The sequence below is a fragment of the Larus michahellis genome, chromosome 6, assembly GCF_964199755.1.
Source record: "Larus michahellis chromosome 6, bLarMic1.1, whole genome shotgun sequence".
Lineage (NCBI taxonomy): Eukaryota > Metazoa > Chordata > Aves > Charadriiformes > Laridae > Larus > Larus michahellis.
Window position 1 is genome coordinate 16,980,008 of NC_133901.1, and position 18,753 is coordinate 16,998,760.

The 18,753-nt window shown below is 42.0% G+C and overlaps 1 protein-coding gene across 3 annotated transcripts in view; it reads right to left on the reverse strand.

The window, feature by feature from the left end:
* The window catches only part of ARHGEF4 (Rho guanine nucleotide exchange factor 4), a 217,141-nt gene that overhangs the window by 35,802 nt on the left and 162,586 nt on the right, over nucleotides 1–18,753 (reverse strand). For all 3 annotated transcript variants that reach the window (XM_074592022.1, XM_074592021.1, XM_074592023.1), the window contains one exon: nucleotides 8,330–8,469. In XM_074592022.1, coding sequence (XP_074448123.1) covers nucleotides 8,330–8,469 — 140 coding nt within the window. The remainder of the gene's footprint in view (nucleotides 1–8,329; nucleotides 8,470–18,753) is intronic.

Here is an 18,753-nt window from a genome sequence, read left to right on the forward strand (position 1 = left end):
GTTAATTTGAGAATCCTCCTTCACTGTCTTCTTATAGAATTAAAGGAGCCATAGGAGGGCTGGGGAGAGCAACAAGCTCCATGGAGTACAAGAACAGCTATGAGAGTGTAAGAGACATACATAAGATGTGTATAAGAAACAGGTAGACATTTTTATGTCCTACACAACAGAGAAGCAGGACAGAAATTTCACAGGGCCAAGAGGCCTCCTGAGGCCCTTTTTTACTGATACCTCTGTTTTAGCCAGCAGGCCAGAAAAAATGAAGCAGAACAACGCACCTCAAAGAACGAGGCTTGACGGGCTGTTCCCCAAGAGCCTGCCCCATCAACCAAGAAATTAGTAACAATCTAAGACGCAGCTCAGAAGCAAACTTGGCAAGTGGCTTTCAAGATGATCAGCAAGGCAAGGAAGGGAAATTGATAGCCCCAACACTAAATCAACAGGGTGCCCCTCTGCTATACTAGCAACGCATCCGTTAGGGACAGAGGAATGGGAAAAAACAGGACATTCAGTCCATACTGGATAGCTTTATTTTCATAAAATCTGTTGACATAAAGACTTGCCCATGACATGTCAGTGGAACAGCCAGAAGCAGGAACCTCTCTCAAGATCATAGATAAAACCAGCTAGAAGTAGGATCAAAAAAAAAAAAAAAAAAAATAACCCCATCAACACCTTTCTAGGTCACTGTTCCCTACAACTGCACCTGCCCCTCAACCCAAAACTTCAAGAAAGAAACTGCACTTGAGGTTCAACTGCTGTAGACCAGCACAGCTCTACTCCTGTCCTCCAAGGCCCTGATCACACTCCACAACTCCATGCAAATCTGCCTGAAAAGTATGTGCCACATGGAGGTGGGCCAGTCAGTCCCCTGCTGCTGGGGACAAAGGCCATTCTGTTCGCCTGCCTATGGAGCGCGCATGTGTTCAAGTGTGGGAGTCGTGGGGTTAATGCAAGTAACATTTCCTCATTCTGCTGCAAGGAGCAGGCGTATGACTCCCCAGGGCATGCCGAGGGCACCCAGCGAGGGCTGGCACCCAGCGAGGGCTGGTCCCCAGTGCTCCGGAGGGAGGGGAAATCTTTCCATGAGCCTGAAGAAAAGTGGGGTTGGCACTTCAGCAATTTCGTTTTCTCGTTGATCTTTCTTCCCCCTGCAGCTCCCGCAGTTTTGCTGCTTTTATCAGAGTGGTAATCTAAAACTGCAAGGAATATGCCAATGCCTTCACTGCATTAAAGCATGGCTGAACTTGCTGCTAACTCTGCCCCCAGTTTACTAAGTGTAGGACAAGGGGCCTTGGGTCATAGGACAGGGCTGAAGCCAACAGGGGAGAGCTTTGGAGGGATTAACAGTGCTCTCTGAAGGGCCAGAAGAGTCAGGAAGGATTTTATTTTTCCACCACAGGGTTAAAATTATTCTGGGGATTAGGAAAAAAAGAAAACTTTGCAGAGAGGAGCTTCTCTAAATCAGGATTTGAAGAGAGGAGAACGAATCTAAGAAAAGTTCTGATATCAAAACCATGCTGAGAGGAAACTAAGGCATGAGTATGGTATATAAAGCCAGATATGTTCACTCCTCTGTCTCTATGCAAACACTTAAACCTGGAATAACCTCTACACTAACCTTTACCCAGCATTCCTACTCTGTTACATTCCTTCTTTATCTGCTTCGCTCAGCAAATCTTTGTACTCCAATATCCATTTTGTTATTGCACTGTTATCCATCACAGGTGTTTCTTGAACTAGCAAACTGGGGCATGGACATCCCAAAAACTATTTTTAAAATAAAGACATTGACAGAGCGAGTTGTAACAGCAAGATTCTGCAAAATAGACTTGTCTTTGCACACGATCAGGCTACCATTTCAAGCAAGAATAACTGCAGTTTAATTTATGCTTCACTTCTGAAGTCAAATCTTAGAAGGGGTGCAAATATTGCAGTGCTTCTAATGCTCTTCCTCCCACAGAACGGCAGTGGAGAGTTAGGTACCAAACCAAGGATTCCCTAAAGCCAAAGAAGGAGCTCCCAAGGATAGCTGTGAAATACATCAAGGACAGGGGCAAGTTCCTTCTCTGTATCAGACAGAGGGCAGGTTTGAAAGCAAGGCTCGCACTTTAGACATGAATGGTGAAATCACTCATCTTCATCTGCTCACAGGTTATCCTTGGCTGTTGCACGGGGCCTGATCGAGCGTGTGCACACCACAGTCAGGTCCTGTAGGCAACGCTGGTTGAAGGGTGGCAGACCAGAAGCCTGTGACTGGGTGCTTGTGAGAGCCTTCAGCAGGTAGGGACCACCAGGACCTCAGAGGGTTAGCGCCTGCCTGCTACACTAACTCAAGTGCAGCAGAGCAAGGGTTTAAAGATCTCAGTGGCGCCATGTACTAGAAGTGTCAGGCAGGAAGCCAAGACGTTCTGCAAATGCAACCCTTAGCCATATAGGATATGCCACCGATACGGATTAAAAGAGCTCTTTTAATGGGATGCCAAAGTATTGGAGGTTGGTTGCAGCCTTCACCATAAACAGACAAACACCTCTTGGATTAGCATCTGTAGACACGCCATGTTTTCTTTAAGTGGTGTGGAGCATCAGACAGAGTTCTGGGAACCCAGGGATACACTGGATAAAATACAGGCAGACCTTGAGATGATTTGGCACTTCAGGAGTTAAAACATTGTTGGATCATTTTTTCCTCCAAGGGGAAAACTGTGGAGCCAAGTCTCTCTCTACAACCCAGTAACTGGGAACACATTTCATGCCGGCAAAAACCAGACATTATTAAGACTCCCCTAATACTCTCAAACTATCATTAACAAGCGTTAACAGAAGCTGTTAGAGTCTTTACAATTTAACAGCTGGCAGGGCTGATGTAAGAACTCCAAAGCCATCATGCTGTCTCCAGTTATTTCCTTTGAGTGACGTATTTCGGTCCGGTTTACAGTCACAGATGAAAGTTTGGGCATTACCTTCCCCTCTTTAAACATGTCAGTACGTGTGTGGGGACACACCCGTGCCCACAAAGAGGTGAAACATAGAGGCTGCCCCTCCTGTTCTGCTTCTTCAGTTTGGCGCCTGGAAGGAAGAGCTAGGTCCATTCAGAGACCGACCCCATAACTCAGTCATTCCCTTATGGATGTGCAGGGCCCCTTCCACTGTAACACCTCAGCGTCTTTGTTTAGGAGTTAAAACTGTGTCAGATTCCCCACGTGCTATTCTTGCCTCAAGAACTGAGCTAAGCTTGGGTTGGGTTTCTTTGTTTGTTCCTAATGAGTATCAGAGCAATACGGCTATTAAAAAAATTGCAGTTTATAGAAATGCATCTGTGTGGATTGAACTCCTGCTGGTGGTCTGTGTGTATGCTACAGACCATCGCATACAAGCTATGGGAGCTACCTACTCACACCTCACACATACGTATGGGAACAAGCATTTGGATTGCTAAGGGCTCAACTGCATGACTGCAAATGTGAAAGCTTATCCCATTTCTCCCACCTTTCCAAAATCCTCAGCATCCACTTGCAAGACAGTCTGTCCTCAGACAAGGATAGTCCACAGTGCTGAATGAGCTGGTTTCCACCACCCTCTCTTCATCTTGAGCCTGCTGGGGAAGGATCCCTTGCACAGGGGACAACCAAGTCCTAACGCTGATGAGGGCAGGAGAAACTGGCTCAGAGCAGCCACAGCTGCCAGTGGGAGAAAGCAGAAATATGGCTCTGGCAACCCCTGGGAGCACTTAGCTCCTGATCCTAATGTTTGATGGGACATAATTGCTATAGAGTATTTGAATATACTGATTTGCTTTAAATCCATTGCAAAAAGCCCTCTGAAATGACCTCAGAAGTTTGCAGACCGGAGAACCGTAAAAACTAAATCCATCAGGCAGTAAAAGAAGTTACAATTCCGACTCCATACTCTGAACATTCACATCTGAGCCCTATACAAAGTTACGCAAGCACTTGGGACCAAAAACTCCGATCCAGTAAAGATTTATGTCCATCGGGGAACATTATTTCTTGTTCTTGACAGCACTGAGCTTTATACAGTACTCTGCAAATAAATCATAATTGCTGCTTCTGGACCACAGCTGTCAACCTTGGTTGCAGAAATACGCAAGACACAAAAGTGGGAATTAAGCCCTCCGGAAAAAAAAAAAAAAAACAAAAAAAAACAAAACAAAAAAAGGGGGGGGTATTTGTTAACTGGTTTCTATTTGCTTTAGTGTCAGTTGGGAGAGCAATATACTCACGTTAAGATAAAAAAGTGGTAATAAATCTCCTCTCCCAGATTAGACAGGAATGTTATATATTGCTTCCATGTGATCAATAATTCTAATTCTGTTTTCAGTCTGGAAATCTGTTGTGATCGTTGCTTTTTCAACCTATTCTGTACTCTTTTTAAAAAAGGGGATGATAACATTTTGCGGCACTATTTGAAATTTTTTCTGTCTTTTGAAATATGTGCTTATACAGTACACAAGAGATTTCTACTAATTGGAATGTAGATAGATAATGTGAAAAATGCTATGAAGGATATTGTTCACATGTAACAAAATTAAAATATGTTGTTCTGATTTCATCTGCATTAACATTTTATGAGGTTGGGGTTTTGTTTGGTGGGTTGTTTGGGTTTTGGTTGTTTTTGTTTTTTTTTAAACAAACAACAGTTTACATGTCTGTCTTGTTTAAAATTGGCTGTGCCCAGAGGAGCACTGGGTAAGCTTAGAACAACTTCCCAGTGAGCGATCAAAGAGTTTAGCAGAAGAATAATGCTTTAGAGACTCAAAAGCCCCCGTTGTACACTCCTCAGTAAGACACAGAGAGGACTGCTACAGTATCTGCTGCCTTTGGTACGTGGCAGATGTATTGTTTGCGCCCCTTCCTGAATATTTTTCTGTATGAATTATTTTGCTAAATCAGAAACATGTATGTTGGAACCAATTAGCTTAATTGCATCTTGTCAACAAGCACTGGTTAGCACAAACATCTGTAACATACTACAGTATTGTCACTTTAAAACATAAGGCAATGGTGTTACATGTCTTAGATAAAATCCTGGCCTGCTGAAGCCAACAAGTCGTGCACTTCTTCAGGAATAAGACTTCACATACCAAATTCCAAACTTATCAAACATAGAGCCGTAAGAGATAAGGAAAAAAACAGGGAGTCTTGCAGTTATTTTCCAAACACTTAGTGCTTTGCTTTCACAAGACGGGGACAGTACTGTTCATCTATGGCTGCAAGGGGCTCAACACCCCACACGCTGAACTGCAACCGCATTTCTTCCAAAAGCGGAGCACTATATGGACCCTTCGCGCAGCAGGACAGAACAAACTCTTTGTACACATCAGATATTTCACAGCAAAGAGCCTAAGCCTACTCGTCCAGGCCAATCACTTGATAAGCAGCATAGTTTTCCTTATTATCACCACAATCACTGAAGAGCTGGGCAGACAGGCTTTTTATATGCTTAATTCCTCACATTCTCAACTGCAGTCTGCATATAACACAATTCCTGAAGCTTGAAGCTATGGTCTGTCCTATGCATAATATTTCTGCACTGAAAGGACAGAACTGCAATGCATTTGCAGTATAGATTTTTCTCTTGCCACATTTTACCTTATTACATGGTGGAAGCAAAAAGATACGAGGATAGGGTCTTTGGCTGGAACGAACACAAAGTAAACTCCACCAAGTACAATCTAAATCTAAACACAAAAATCTCTTTTCATGAGCATCAAGAATGCATTTGAAAGAACGTCAAACAGATGCCCCAAGAAAATTACTTCCCCTGCCTCTTTTCTCATCCCAAACCCTTATTATTACTTTTTGATTGATTTTTCTTGGCTCTTACACACTCTCATGCTGATCTTCTTAGGTGGGCTCTATACAACCTTCCCAGCTTTCTTTTATCCCTCTAGTCTTCTTGCCAATAAACCATTCTAGTTTTATGAAAGGTTTCTTTTTTATTTCATAACCATTTTCTCTTGATCCAAAATGAGCTAAAACTCAGTGGTTGGGCGTTTTGTTTTTTAATGCAACACTTGGTCTGCCAAATGCCTTAAAAATGTATTTCAACCTTCTCTGTTTATTTGAAAGCTGTTTCTTCCAAGAAGGCTAAAAATAATGTGGTTACCATAGTTTCCTTATCCACAACCAATAAAATGCAATTTGCAATACAATAAAACAAAGACAAGACTACTCACAAAACGTGACTAAATGATTAGACATTGGTATCTTCACCCTACATCACTCCTAGCACTACTACAGAAAATACTCAAGACTAATCGATATCCAGCTTTTGGTCCAGCAGACAGCTGAAGATAGGCCTGTCCAATTGCCAGCTATTTGAGATATTTCAATTCCAACACTTAAGATGTCTGTTCATGTACAATCCCTACCCCACAGATTTAGTATTTCAGCTCAGAGATTTTGTATTTTATTGTACTCTTTTATTCCAGGAAGTGATTGTGTAGGAAAGCACTTTGCTAAGGCTCAGTGAAGCTAAGTGGTGGATTAATTACCCGTAGGAACCAGTTGACAAAGTAAACAATGTACTGCCTGTTCTTACAGTTTTGTTGGCCCCTGAACAGGCAAACTCCTAGGGAACAAGCCAAAAATAATCTTTTTTCTTCCAGTCAACTGGCCAACAAAACCCCATATACACTTCAAAGACTACGCAAATTACACCTGCTTTGGACACATCCATTTGCTTTCCTGATTAGAAGTTAAATGATGGAATCTTACTCTAATAAAATGAACTTTGAAGAAAAGAAAGAAAAACAATTGTTCTCAATAATAATGAACAGTATCTGAGATGAAAGAGAAAACCTCAACATACATGATGGATATACGGACCACTGCCAAGTTAATTTTTTTCCTGATTTTAAAGAGTTGTAAATATTTCCTTTAAAAAAGTAAAATATTTTGCCTTTTGCTTTAAAAACAGGAAACAAAAATCCAGAGGACGTTCTGTTTGATGAGACACACTGAGAAGACTTACCAAGGCAAGCACCTGGATGGGAGAGAGGCAGAATCCTCCTCCCACACTCTCAGTGCACACTGTGGGACTGACGCCTGTGGTGCCTGGGACTCTCAGAAACACACCGGGTAAATGTGGGAGAACACAACTCAAGATTTTCTGGTGTTCTACTAATGCTTGCTTGCCGGTAGCAACAGTTCAAAACAGCTGAGGTTAAATCAAAAAGCTCTGGCCATGGTTTGATAACACCTGGATGTAAGGAATAGGGGAAGAAAACACAGCAAGTCTCTTCCTTACCCCAGGCACCCAGAGCTGTAGTCAGGGATTCTGAGCACTAGGAGCAGGAAAACTGCTAGAAGAGCACTTGCTGCTACGGTCTTTGAAGAAAAGCTGTTATCCTCACCGTGCAGCTTTCTGGAGCTTTTGCAGACCCCAGAAGCACCATTGCTGTATATATCAAACAGAGGCACAGAGTCTCAGTCAACATAGTTTCAGTTACAGCTTAGCCACAAGAAAATATAATGCATCTTTTATCCTTGCCTTCTCATCTTGTGAAGGTCATGTAAAGGTAACGAGTACAGGGAAGGTATAAGAGTGCAAGAGATCACTCTTATGGTGAGCATGCTGCACTATTCCAATGAAAAAGCTTATTAGTTCACCCCATCAAAAAAGCATTCTGTGGGTAACAGGATGCCACCTCTAATGCATTAGACAAAGCCATTGTATTTTTACAGAAAAAACATCTTAAATCCTGTTACTATGTTGCTCATCGCATCAGTTAAACTAAGTAGTTAATTTTTAAATTGCTGTTCTCAAGTTAATCAGTGTCAGCACTATAAAATAGCTAAAAGCACTGACTAAAAAGGCACATCTTTCACATCCCTAGAGTGAATTTACTGGGGAACAGGAAGAAGCAGTGCAGACCAAGCGTAAATTAAACTTTTCACCCTTCTCATTTACTAATAAAGAAGTTGAACAAAAAACCAACCTAGTGTACATACATTTCCTTTATGCCTTCAGTACAACACATCTCAAGTCTCACACCAGCCCTGATGAGGCTGCTTGTTAATGGTTTTAAACTTCCCATCTAAAAACACTTAAGAGAAGAGCTACCTGCTCAGGACCTGTGGCTCTGCATTACCTTACATCGTTGTCCTCTACTGTTAGAGACAGCGCCCTGATGGCAGGCCCAGACCCTGTCATTACCCAGTTGTAAGTGGTACCCACAGTAAATGATATTTGAAGCCCCATCCACTTTGCCATTATTGCTTTACTTGTTGACCTCTCTTACGATTCACAGCAAGAACTGGCATCCTTCCTTATCCTGCCTGTCAGAAAGCGACCAGTGCAATACCTCATTGATGGCAAGCTGCTCTCCGCCTCCCCCAGGGTGGCCATAGCGGTGGTTGGAGCTCCGGAAGTCCTCATACAGGTCCTCCTCACTTCCCACATCATCTGTTAGAGCTGTCTTATCCAGTGCCCCATCGGTGATCACTGCAACAACAAAAAGAACAAATTGGTATAGCTTAGCTGGGGTGAGGGACACTATAGCACAGCATACAGGAAAAAAAGGCAAGGAAACTATATAGGCAATTTCAGGGCACAATTCCAGCCTGGCGCATGCCCATTTTTCAGAGAATTTTTCTCCATTCATGTTTTGTTACCATAAATGATTGTGTCTTTTTTCTAGACTGGAAAGTATGATTTAAAAAAAAAAATCAACAACTGCTGTATGTTGAAAGGAAAAGATCAAGTAAGAATAAGAAAACAGGCTCTGAACAAAGGTGCAGGGCAGAGATGACGCAAACATGAGTTCATTCTGACATTGCTGTGTTGACAGGAGACTTGACTAGGTAACAAGCTCACGTCTGCCAATTCATACATTGCTGATTACAATTTACCAAATCCTATTAGACCAAGGAAACTCTCAGCCTTTGGGAAAAACATTCACCTTCCTCTTTGTCCACACATGTATTTAATTTGAGTACCCTTTTTGTTGCCTAAAAAAGTGTTTGCCCCAGGAGGGCTATTCTGCTCAGCACAGCTCTGAATAAGTTACAGGTAATACAGGGTTAGCGGTCTGTAGTTAGAACAAGCACTGAAGTCTCAAGATACAGGCATAAGCCTGAGCGAAATAAAAATATGGCATATATACTCCTTGCACAGAAGAAAATGGCACTTCATCTGGTTCACAGGCAGGAACCTATTCCTAAGGTCTCCTCAAGGTGTTAGCAAATACCCTTCAGTGGCATGTTGACCAATCATTCATTCATCCCATATCTGTATAGGCTACTGAGCATAAACTTTCTGTTCTCAAGATCTGTGAAAAATGTCAATGATTAAAGAAAACATTTGCTGACATATTCATCTGGATTAGCAATTGCTAGGACAACAGTTTCCATGACAAAGAGGTGGGCTTCACAAAGATTTCTACGCATGAAATAAGTAGCTAAGCACAAACATGATGCAGACAACAACAGCTGACACAAACTAAAATTACTAGTTAACTGACTTGACATAGCTATGGTAGTAGAATTGAATTAAGTGAAACCACAGATATTGCTATCATCATTCCTGGTGACAGTCTTGGCTGCCCAAGTTACACATGATGGCACACACAAAATTTTTGCAGAACAGGTGAAAAAAACCTTTGAGTTTGATCTTGTACAGCTTGGATAGGCAAAGCACCACTCCGAGTCTGGGATGCATAAGCCTGTTCTTGAGCCCTCATTTTACTCCATAATGCAAGTGCACCGTATGAACCTGTGTCGATGGGCCAAGAAGACGTGCCTAAGGGTTCACTAGGTTCAAAACCTAAAAGCAAAGCTCCCCAGTAATACAAAATGAAGTGCTGTCAGAGGTTACAGCAACACGTGCAAAGATCGTCCCTGTCAATGCTTTCGCCACATGTGATGTTTTGTTAAAGCCACATCACTTCATTACTTCTAATAACATGGTGAGGCGTAAATTCAGTGTAGCAGCTATCACTTCAGTGCAGTAACTTGACATCAAAATGACTGGAGTATGAGCTATTTTTGAACTAAATACTTGATTGCTTATGCTTCAAGTTCAATAAATACACACAACATAGCAAAGACATGCTCATTGTCTAACCCTGGAACTCTACTCAATACTGATGGCAGTTCAGGACATGGAGGTGCATATGAGCTTTTGATTAAAGCAGAATTTTCTGTGGAAGTGTGTAACTACCCAACCACGCAATTTTAAGTGACATTTCACAAAAAAATCAAACATTCCCATAGCTTTGCTCTGACGCATCATATCATTATATAAAAGTTCTCTACCGAATACATGCCAGTAGTGTAGATTGCATACAAAGCAGTTCTGGGGCTAAGACCTAGCCCATTAATATAAAACTCAAAACCATCTGGAATGCCACAGATATAATCATTTTTATGCAGAATTACCATGGTTTGCACTTAAATTTATTTTTTTTTAAAGCACATTAAAGTATCACTTTTTGCTCATACGCTGTCTGAAAAACATTTGTCTGATAGTAATGAACAACTTTCAGTGTACCAGTACAGCAACAAAAACAAATCAGAAATTTTTTCAAGAACAAATAAAAGTAAGTCATTTATAAGAAGGGAGTTAGCAGTCACTTCATTCAAAACTTTCTTTGCATCCCTCTGATCTCATTCTTTTCCCTTATTTTATGCACGGCTTCGTTACTTTTGCCTTATGCATATTCTGCTATTTTCACTGCTAAAAGTAATTTTCAGCTTGAAAAATGTTCATTGACATCTTTAAAGCTTTTGGTTTTTCCCCCCCGCATTTTCCTATTTGTTCTCTGATCTGTGCTTAGACGAAAAAGCAAAAGCTCCAGGGAGATATTTATCTGTGTTACTTAAAATGGCTCTATACCTCTGCTAAGTGCCTTGAAAGCTGCGTTTGCTTTTACTAGAGATCTGTTTTTCTTCTCTGATCTTACCAAGCTCATCAATTTTCTGCAGTCTCAAAACCTGCTACTGCATTTTGGATTAGTTTTCCTGGCAGACAAGTCCGCACTGACACATTTCACCAAAAACCGTAGTTCATAGTCATATGAAAGTTCTCAGTCCTTGAGGAAGAATGGCCCAAGATAGGCATTACACTTTTTCCCAAACTAAGTAATGTTCCAGGGAAGAATAAAACTAATGAAGAATAAGAATTTGCTCTGAAGCAGCTTACAGGGGAGACACGATTACAAATAAATAAATAAATAAAACAGTAGTCTGGAATGGTGACCCAATGCACCAGAAACCCATCAAGAAAGTAGGAGAATGAAGGCTTTTAATGTAGGTACTGACTCAACATGCACAGCATAAACTAGGTCAAGTAGAAAAGAAGCAGCACTATACAAAAATCTTTAAAGACAAGTTAGCAGAGATTGCTGAAACAGTCAGCTTCCTCAGCAGCACAGTACTAGTTAGACAGGCAACTATTAAGCTGCACGGTAGTTGACTCGGATGCCTCATTCCTGCCCTCCCAAATGCTCATCTCCGTTAAACACTGAAATCCACTGGTACTGCCACAGCTGGCCTCTCTGTGTCCCTCTGAAACCACTGATGTGACCTGTCCCTGGCAATCAGGCAACACCGAAGAACAACGTTCTGTCAAAAAATAATGCCAATCATCAAATTAACTCAAGCAGATTTCTCCATATTTTATACGGCCGTCCCGATGAATTTCACTAAATATGGCAACAAATCCCATACAGAGGAAGACAGGGAGGGGTTGTCACCAACATTTAGTACTACAGCCTTCTGTGCAAGTATTAAAACTCTGCTTTTTGCTGTTATTAGCCCAAGCCCAAGCTCGGGATTTATATCATTAAAGTACAAAAGCAGACGGGTAATTCTAGCAATAGCAACTCAAGAAAGAATGCCACACGAACTCTTCTATATGCATCTGAATAGAGAATAAGGTGTCAAAGAGTCTGACTCCAAGAAGAAATATCTTGAAGATATGAAGCAGCAAAAGACATGCAAAAAATGGCACTGCAAACAGCAACTGGCACAAGTGGTTTGTGTTCAAGTGCACTGAGACAGGCTACATTCAAGGACAAAAACATAAGGAAAGAGTTCTATAAAAATCAAATAAAGCTTGACCAAAACGGTCCAGAGGAAGAAGGTATATGGGTTCACCCTTACACTTCCCTACATGAAAAGATACCGGTCAACAATGGGAAGGGTCGTGGCTGGGCTCCACTTGTGCCCCCACCTTGCTGAAGGTGTAAAAGGTTGATGCCAAGCACCCCTGAGAGGTACTTCTCCTACACAGTTACAGAGCTCTCCGTCCCATCAGAAAGCCATTGGATCCGTTATCAGCTCTGTGGTTTTACACAGAAGAGGACCCTGTGCCTGCAGTGAGAGCCAAGCCATGCAACGACTGCAGTATAAACCACAGCTATACAACTCATGGCCACCCCAGCTGGTGGCCGCCAGCTGCATCCTGCACATAGGTAAGTTTGGATCAATTGAAATGCATACAGGCAGGTGCCTTTATGGTAGGATGCTTACTCTTGGGAGCCATGGTCAAGTCTATCCAACACTGGAGAACAAAACAGCTGCACTGGGACAACCTCGATCTTAATAACCAACAGAAGGCGGCAGGGAGGGAAAAATAAAAGAAACCTTCCTTATGCTGTTTATCTAACTGGTGGGAAACAAAAAGAAGTTGGGATTAGATGATGTACTGAAGGTCACAGACTGAAAATGAGTATTAACCATAGTCCAGATTTCTGTTAAGACTAGCGTCACCTAGCACAGGTGATGCTGTTCGCCATGTCTGAGCTCCTCTCCTCTCTCAAAGGATGGAAAGGATGGACCTGCTTCATACATCCCAAGTGCCAGGAATTAGTGAACACAAGTTGTTGTGGGCCAAAAAAAAAAATAAATAAAAATCCCACTCTATCACTGGAGAAACAGAGAATTAGTTTCTAGAAGAGTTTCCTCAGAGCAGCTAGGCACAGCAGCCCCAAACCTAGCACAGACTCTTAACAGAGATGTCTCAAAGTCACATAGGTTTATGTCTCTGCTAGAATAAACCCCAGTAGCTCCCCGTTGGTGAGGAGCTCCAGCCATATCCCTGGATCAGAAGCCTGAACAATGACCCAGGACTGAAGGAAAATGGGCTAGAGACAGTTTCCCCAGCATTTTGGTTATCTGTGTTCACTTGACTTACAGCCTACAGCTTTTAGGGGTAAGGCTGGGACAGGAATCTGTGATGATTACAGACCGCTTTGAAAGCCAAGAGCATCCATAGTTTATTAAAAGAGCATTATATTAATGACAAAGGGAACAACTTTTGTGTATTTGAAGTATCTCTTTCAAGTGTGCTTTCTCAGTACCACATCCACACATTTCATTTGTCTCTGTAGCATTTACATTTAAAATAATTCACCAAAATAACAGTAGGAGCCTGATTTACACTCACAGAGCAAATTAATTCAGAGCTAACAACATCATTCCCTCTGCCTGACTGAGCAGAGAGGGCTGTGGTTGTGTGCAGCGCCCACAGGAAAGTGCACTGCAGCTGGGGAAGGGAGTAGTTCCAGAGATTTATGATAAACAAATAAAAGGGGTGCGTGGGGTGGGGAAACGGAACCCAGACGACATTGCCTGGGTGAAAAGAGCCCCTCCACCCTCCTCTTCACCCATTTTGAGTTGCTAAACCCTCATCTCCCTTAGAAATAGCTGCCAGAGTAGTGCTGCAGCCTCCATCAGTCCTGTTCTGAATTTTATGCTTCATTTATCAGCTGTTTGATATACGGAGGTCCCTATGCAGCTGCCACAGTAAAATCCATCAGAGTGATGTCATCCCACTTCTGCCCCAGCAGTGCAATTCTCTGGCTCTTTACTGTGCTGATGGACCCTCTCACATCATTCTGCTTATGGTTGTGGGCCAGTTTAACAGGAAGAGGGAAGTCTGGCGGGGAATTAGCAACAAGGGAACAATGACCAGTTAGTATGAGCTTCATAAGGGGGAAAAAAACAAACCCCAAACATCCCCCACCCCACCCCACCCAAGGACATGGGCCTGCAAAGCCAAGCCTTAGAGAGCTAAGGTCCTCACGATGACATTTCTGTGTTTAGTAAATCTTTGAGGGGAAAAAAAGAACACAGAATGGGGAGGAGAGGCAGAAAATATTTAAGCAGAGAAAGCAAGCTTCATCGCCTCCATTTTAAAGAAACATTAATAAGGGAAAGGATTCAACATAACAAAATTAAATTAACGTTTTGGTATAATGCCACAGATGGAATTGCTGTTATGAATTAAACCGGTTCGTAATTAGCTGAGGCAAAGAGCAAATCCACGCTCAAAACCAGAAAGGACATAGTTCTTCAATGGAAAGCTGAGCACAGGTCCTCTGTGGGTCTGCTGGGCGCATCACCCAGGGTAACATTCATCAGCAATAATGCACTGAGCCACCCACTCAGGTTTTGAGAGTTTTTAAATCCCAATTAGAATCTAAATGACTTGCAGGGAGGCTTAAGGGAGTTCTCAGCTCTCTCGGGTAGCGGAGATAATTATGGGGAAGAGAGATGCGGATTATGAATGGCTCTGCAGCTCCGACTCCCACGTTACCACTTGCTACGCGCTTGCAGCTTGGTCTGTTTTGCCTTGGCAGACACGCAACAGAGAGCTGCCCCCAGTCCCGTCCCGGCCTGGTGAGCGGGGTTACGAGTGGGAGAGAAGAGGGGGAGCAGTTTAGATTTGAAGAAGAGTGGAAACGATGGGAAAACCAGATAGGAAATCATGTAAACGTGCTTTCTTGATCCAAAGCCTTACCCTTTGTTGAAAAGCCCTTCTTTTGTACTGCATACAAAGTATTAATTCACTGTACACGTTCCCGTCACAGCTACTGACTTGGAAAAAGCAGGCATGTCCTCCTACTCTACATATTTGTTGTTTATTTGCTCAGGTCTGATTACTCATACATACCGACCTGTTTGCCCTCATTTTTCAGACCAGTGTCTTTGGAAATGGTATTTACTTTATGTCTGGACAACGTTGAATGTGATGGGGACAATTCTAGTTTAGTCCTTCAAGCCCTATCACAATCTAAACATTAAATCAATCGTAGCAATTGAAACTAGCAGACAAATCCAGGCGCATTCTTTACCATATCCCTGGTAGGATGCAGTGGTTGGAATATCTGGCATGGCATTTACTGCCCCAACAACAAGTCTTATTCATTGACGTAGCTGCTATTTAAAGGAGTTGGTGGGGGGGAACAGATGAAACCATCCATCATTATTTTTTGAAAGTTTCCTCTGTGGAAGACTAAAATGGTTGTGTTTCTTGTTTCTAACAAGTAACAAACACTGACATTCCAAACTCATGCTGAATTTTTACCTGTCCATTCAACTCTGCTGCTTAGCACTGTGCCTGCTATGCCTTGAAGTAAAAATGAAACCCAGACCAAACTCCCCTCCCTTGAAGTGAAAAACAACAAGAAAGCCGCCCCATCACCAGACAACTGCCTCCCAAAATTCTGACAGGCTGCTGGTTGGGAAACAGCATATCTGACACTGTCTAGTAGAGCATGATCAGAGTCAATTCACATCAGCAGTAACCTCAGATGAGCTTTCAGCTCACCTGCAAAGATGAAAATACGACGTCCATGTCTCCATGTCCACCCGTTCTTACCCAAAAGTGCAGCAACGACTGAGGAAATTCAAGCAAATGAGCCAGGAAATCAGAACAATAGTTATTTACAGTGGACAACACCTACTTCGGCAAACTAGGAGGTAAAAGCAACATCAAAGAGTGTTAGTGCAGCTGACAAGTCTGAAAAACATGAATTTGAAAGGGCTTTGTCAATAAAATTTCAGGCTTTAAAAAAATTATTTATTTATTTTTAGGAGAGCATCTGCTCCAGCTTTTCAAAACCTTAAAGGTGCACCCACAAGTTGGAAGATCAGCAATATGGCAAAAAAAGGCACAGCGTTTTCTTAAGATTATTCCCACAGATTCCCCTACATGATCTCAACACCTGCCATACTTCAGCGCACAGTTACACGTGGTGTCACTCCTGGAGGTCACCTTTGGATTTTTCTCGTCTTTTGCTTGCACAAGTATATGAAACTTGCCTGTGGGAACATGCAAACAAAGGAGCCATACTGTCTTACTGCTCTGCCATTATCTAATCCAAGTTCATCTGAACCAAAGCCCTGGTTCATACTCAAACATTACTCAAACTCTGTGTTTTAATATTTTTTCTTTTTTTTCCAAAAAGTCGCAAAAAATTCCAACAAAACCAATCCTTCTAGTCATCACCAGTCCTCAAATGAAGACCCTGAATATAAAATGTTCTCCCATATTCTCTCAGGAGTTGTTATTCCTCCTACCTCTGCAGCTACTTTCCAGGGACTTAATTGGAGTTATCTTAATGCAAGTGCTGTTATCTCCCAAATCTCACGCTGTCCTTGTCTGTTTTAATTACATTGATTTAGCTGTGATGTTTGCTTCACCTCTAAAACAACTTCCTAAGAGCACTCACAGGAGACTGTTAGAAACCCAAGCTATCACAGGCTCTCATAGTGCCTCCTTTCTCGTACCTGTTACTTTATTAAACAAAGGAAAGAATGTAAACATGCTGTAGGAAATTCTGGTTGATTTATATTTCCAAAGATTCACTGCTTTTATTATGTCTTTACATCGAAGTACACCCTCAGCAGACCAAGAGCTTGGAAGCTAGTTCTTTGCTAAAAATTTTGTTGCCAAAAAGCATACAGTTTTCTTCAGTCTCAAGTCAGAGCCTAGAAACAAGAAAATTCCACTCTATGCTAAGTTTAACTACTGGCCTGGAAAGGACCACACTGTAAAGAACGGTTAAGGTCATTTTTATGACGAATTGTCACTAGGAAGTAAAACAATTTGTACCACAAAAGTCTTTAAAATGTTGCTCCCAGTCATGCCAACTTTGCATGGAAATATCAACATCCTTACACTATTTTCATGACAGTCAAACCTGGAGCAGGAAAAATAAGAGACATGGGTCTTTCTTATAATGGAGTAATCCACATTATAACTTGAATGATTAAGAATGAAGAATTGTCTTGATAATAATTTAAAACCTTTGACAATGCACGCCCCTTTGGTTAAGATAAAGCTCTTTAAGACCAGAACCAGAAAGGAGGCCGCAGGCCCGTAGCTAACCCATGCGATGAATAACACGCGTGCACTGGGCACGCACTCTTTCCAGCAAAGTCAGCACAAAGAACCACTGCTTGGCACTTCTGAAAAGCAGGCTGTTTATAAAAGTGTCTGAAGACAGATTTAAGAGGCCAACTTTGAACACTTAAATTTGAAAAATGTGACCTTTGTTTTTTCCCAGAATTCCGCATAAGGCTATAAATCTAGTCTTTATCTTTGTGAAGCTATCCAGGCTGACAAGTGGCTTATATCTACGACCTTGTACCACAGAAGTAATTAAAAATGAATGCCATGAGAAGAACTTTCAATTGCTCTTGTACATTATCAAGTATAAGTCTCAAGGGGCAGCAAGATTGTTTTGTTGACATTATTTTGAATGACCAGTCTTCATGTAACACACAACAGATCTTCTGGTTTCATACTGGGGCTACAGTCTTTTCATTAAAAACACTGGTAAAACTGCTTTACCTTTAGGAAATCCCTCTGTCCCTATTTATATTTTAATCTGAGTTCTAAGAAAAACCCTGAGATCAAGCTACCAAATATTTCTGAAGGGAAAAACAGGAAATCAAGGATTAATAACATTTAACTACAACTGCCATGACAGCATGGGGATCAGGCTCTTTGCAGCATACATGTTTGAATCACACAACACTACACAAATAGAAGAAGCAAAGTCAGGCTCTGAGTTAGGGTGATTCTTCTTTGGTGTTATTCAGAACAGATCTGGGAGATCAGCTCTGAGCAAGCTACAGGAGAGATGCTGAGCATGGCCAAGTGTAATCCAGTCTTTATATTCAGAGTAGACAAAGACACAAAAGCATCTCCACTGGAAGATGGGTACAGAATAGGAGGGTGCCACATTAGCTCAGTTTAGAGGGACCTCATGGACAGAGACAAGGTGGAAATTTCAAACTCAGACATCACACATTTACAGTTCTGCCAGCGTAAACTTTGCTGCCAGAGCCCAGGACTGATTGGTTTTAATATCCAGTACTGCTATGTCACCTGTGTTGAAGACCAGCTCTACAAGCCAATGGAGGAAGGTTGGAGCACAGAGGTGACCTGGATGAGATGGATGGTGCAGTCTCTTGCCCTCATTGCATGGCTGGGAGAGTGCTTCACACCAGCTCCACCAGTAGTCCCCACACCAGTCAGCCCCCACTACCTCTCCTCCCTGGGGCCTCCAGACTTCCCTGCCAGTGATATATATGAAAGTGAAAGACTCTGCACCAAAATCATTTCAGTTGTACATGGACAGCAATATTCTTATGAAATATATTTAAGAACTCAAGGACAGACCTTACAACCCTATACATGCGATATACATGGGAACAGAGTTGCCCACTGTAAATTATTTCCTCCCTGGGAATCTGAGGGTACAGATACAATATGTTACTGCAAATGAAATTTAAATAATTAAGCTTGAGATACTGAATCTGTATACTGATGCATCTCAATAATTTTTCAAATATCACAGGAAAAAAAAAAGAGACTTCACATTCACTAATTTTAAGTTTCCTAGGACACTGGTGTGAGAAGGTACCTCATTTCAGAGTGTTTTCACAACATTCAGCTCCAGGTCCGGATTATAGCTGAACATGTCAGATGCAA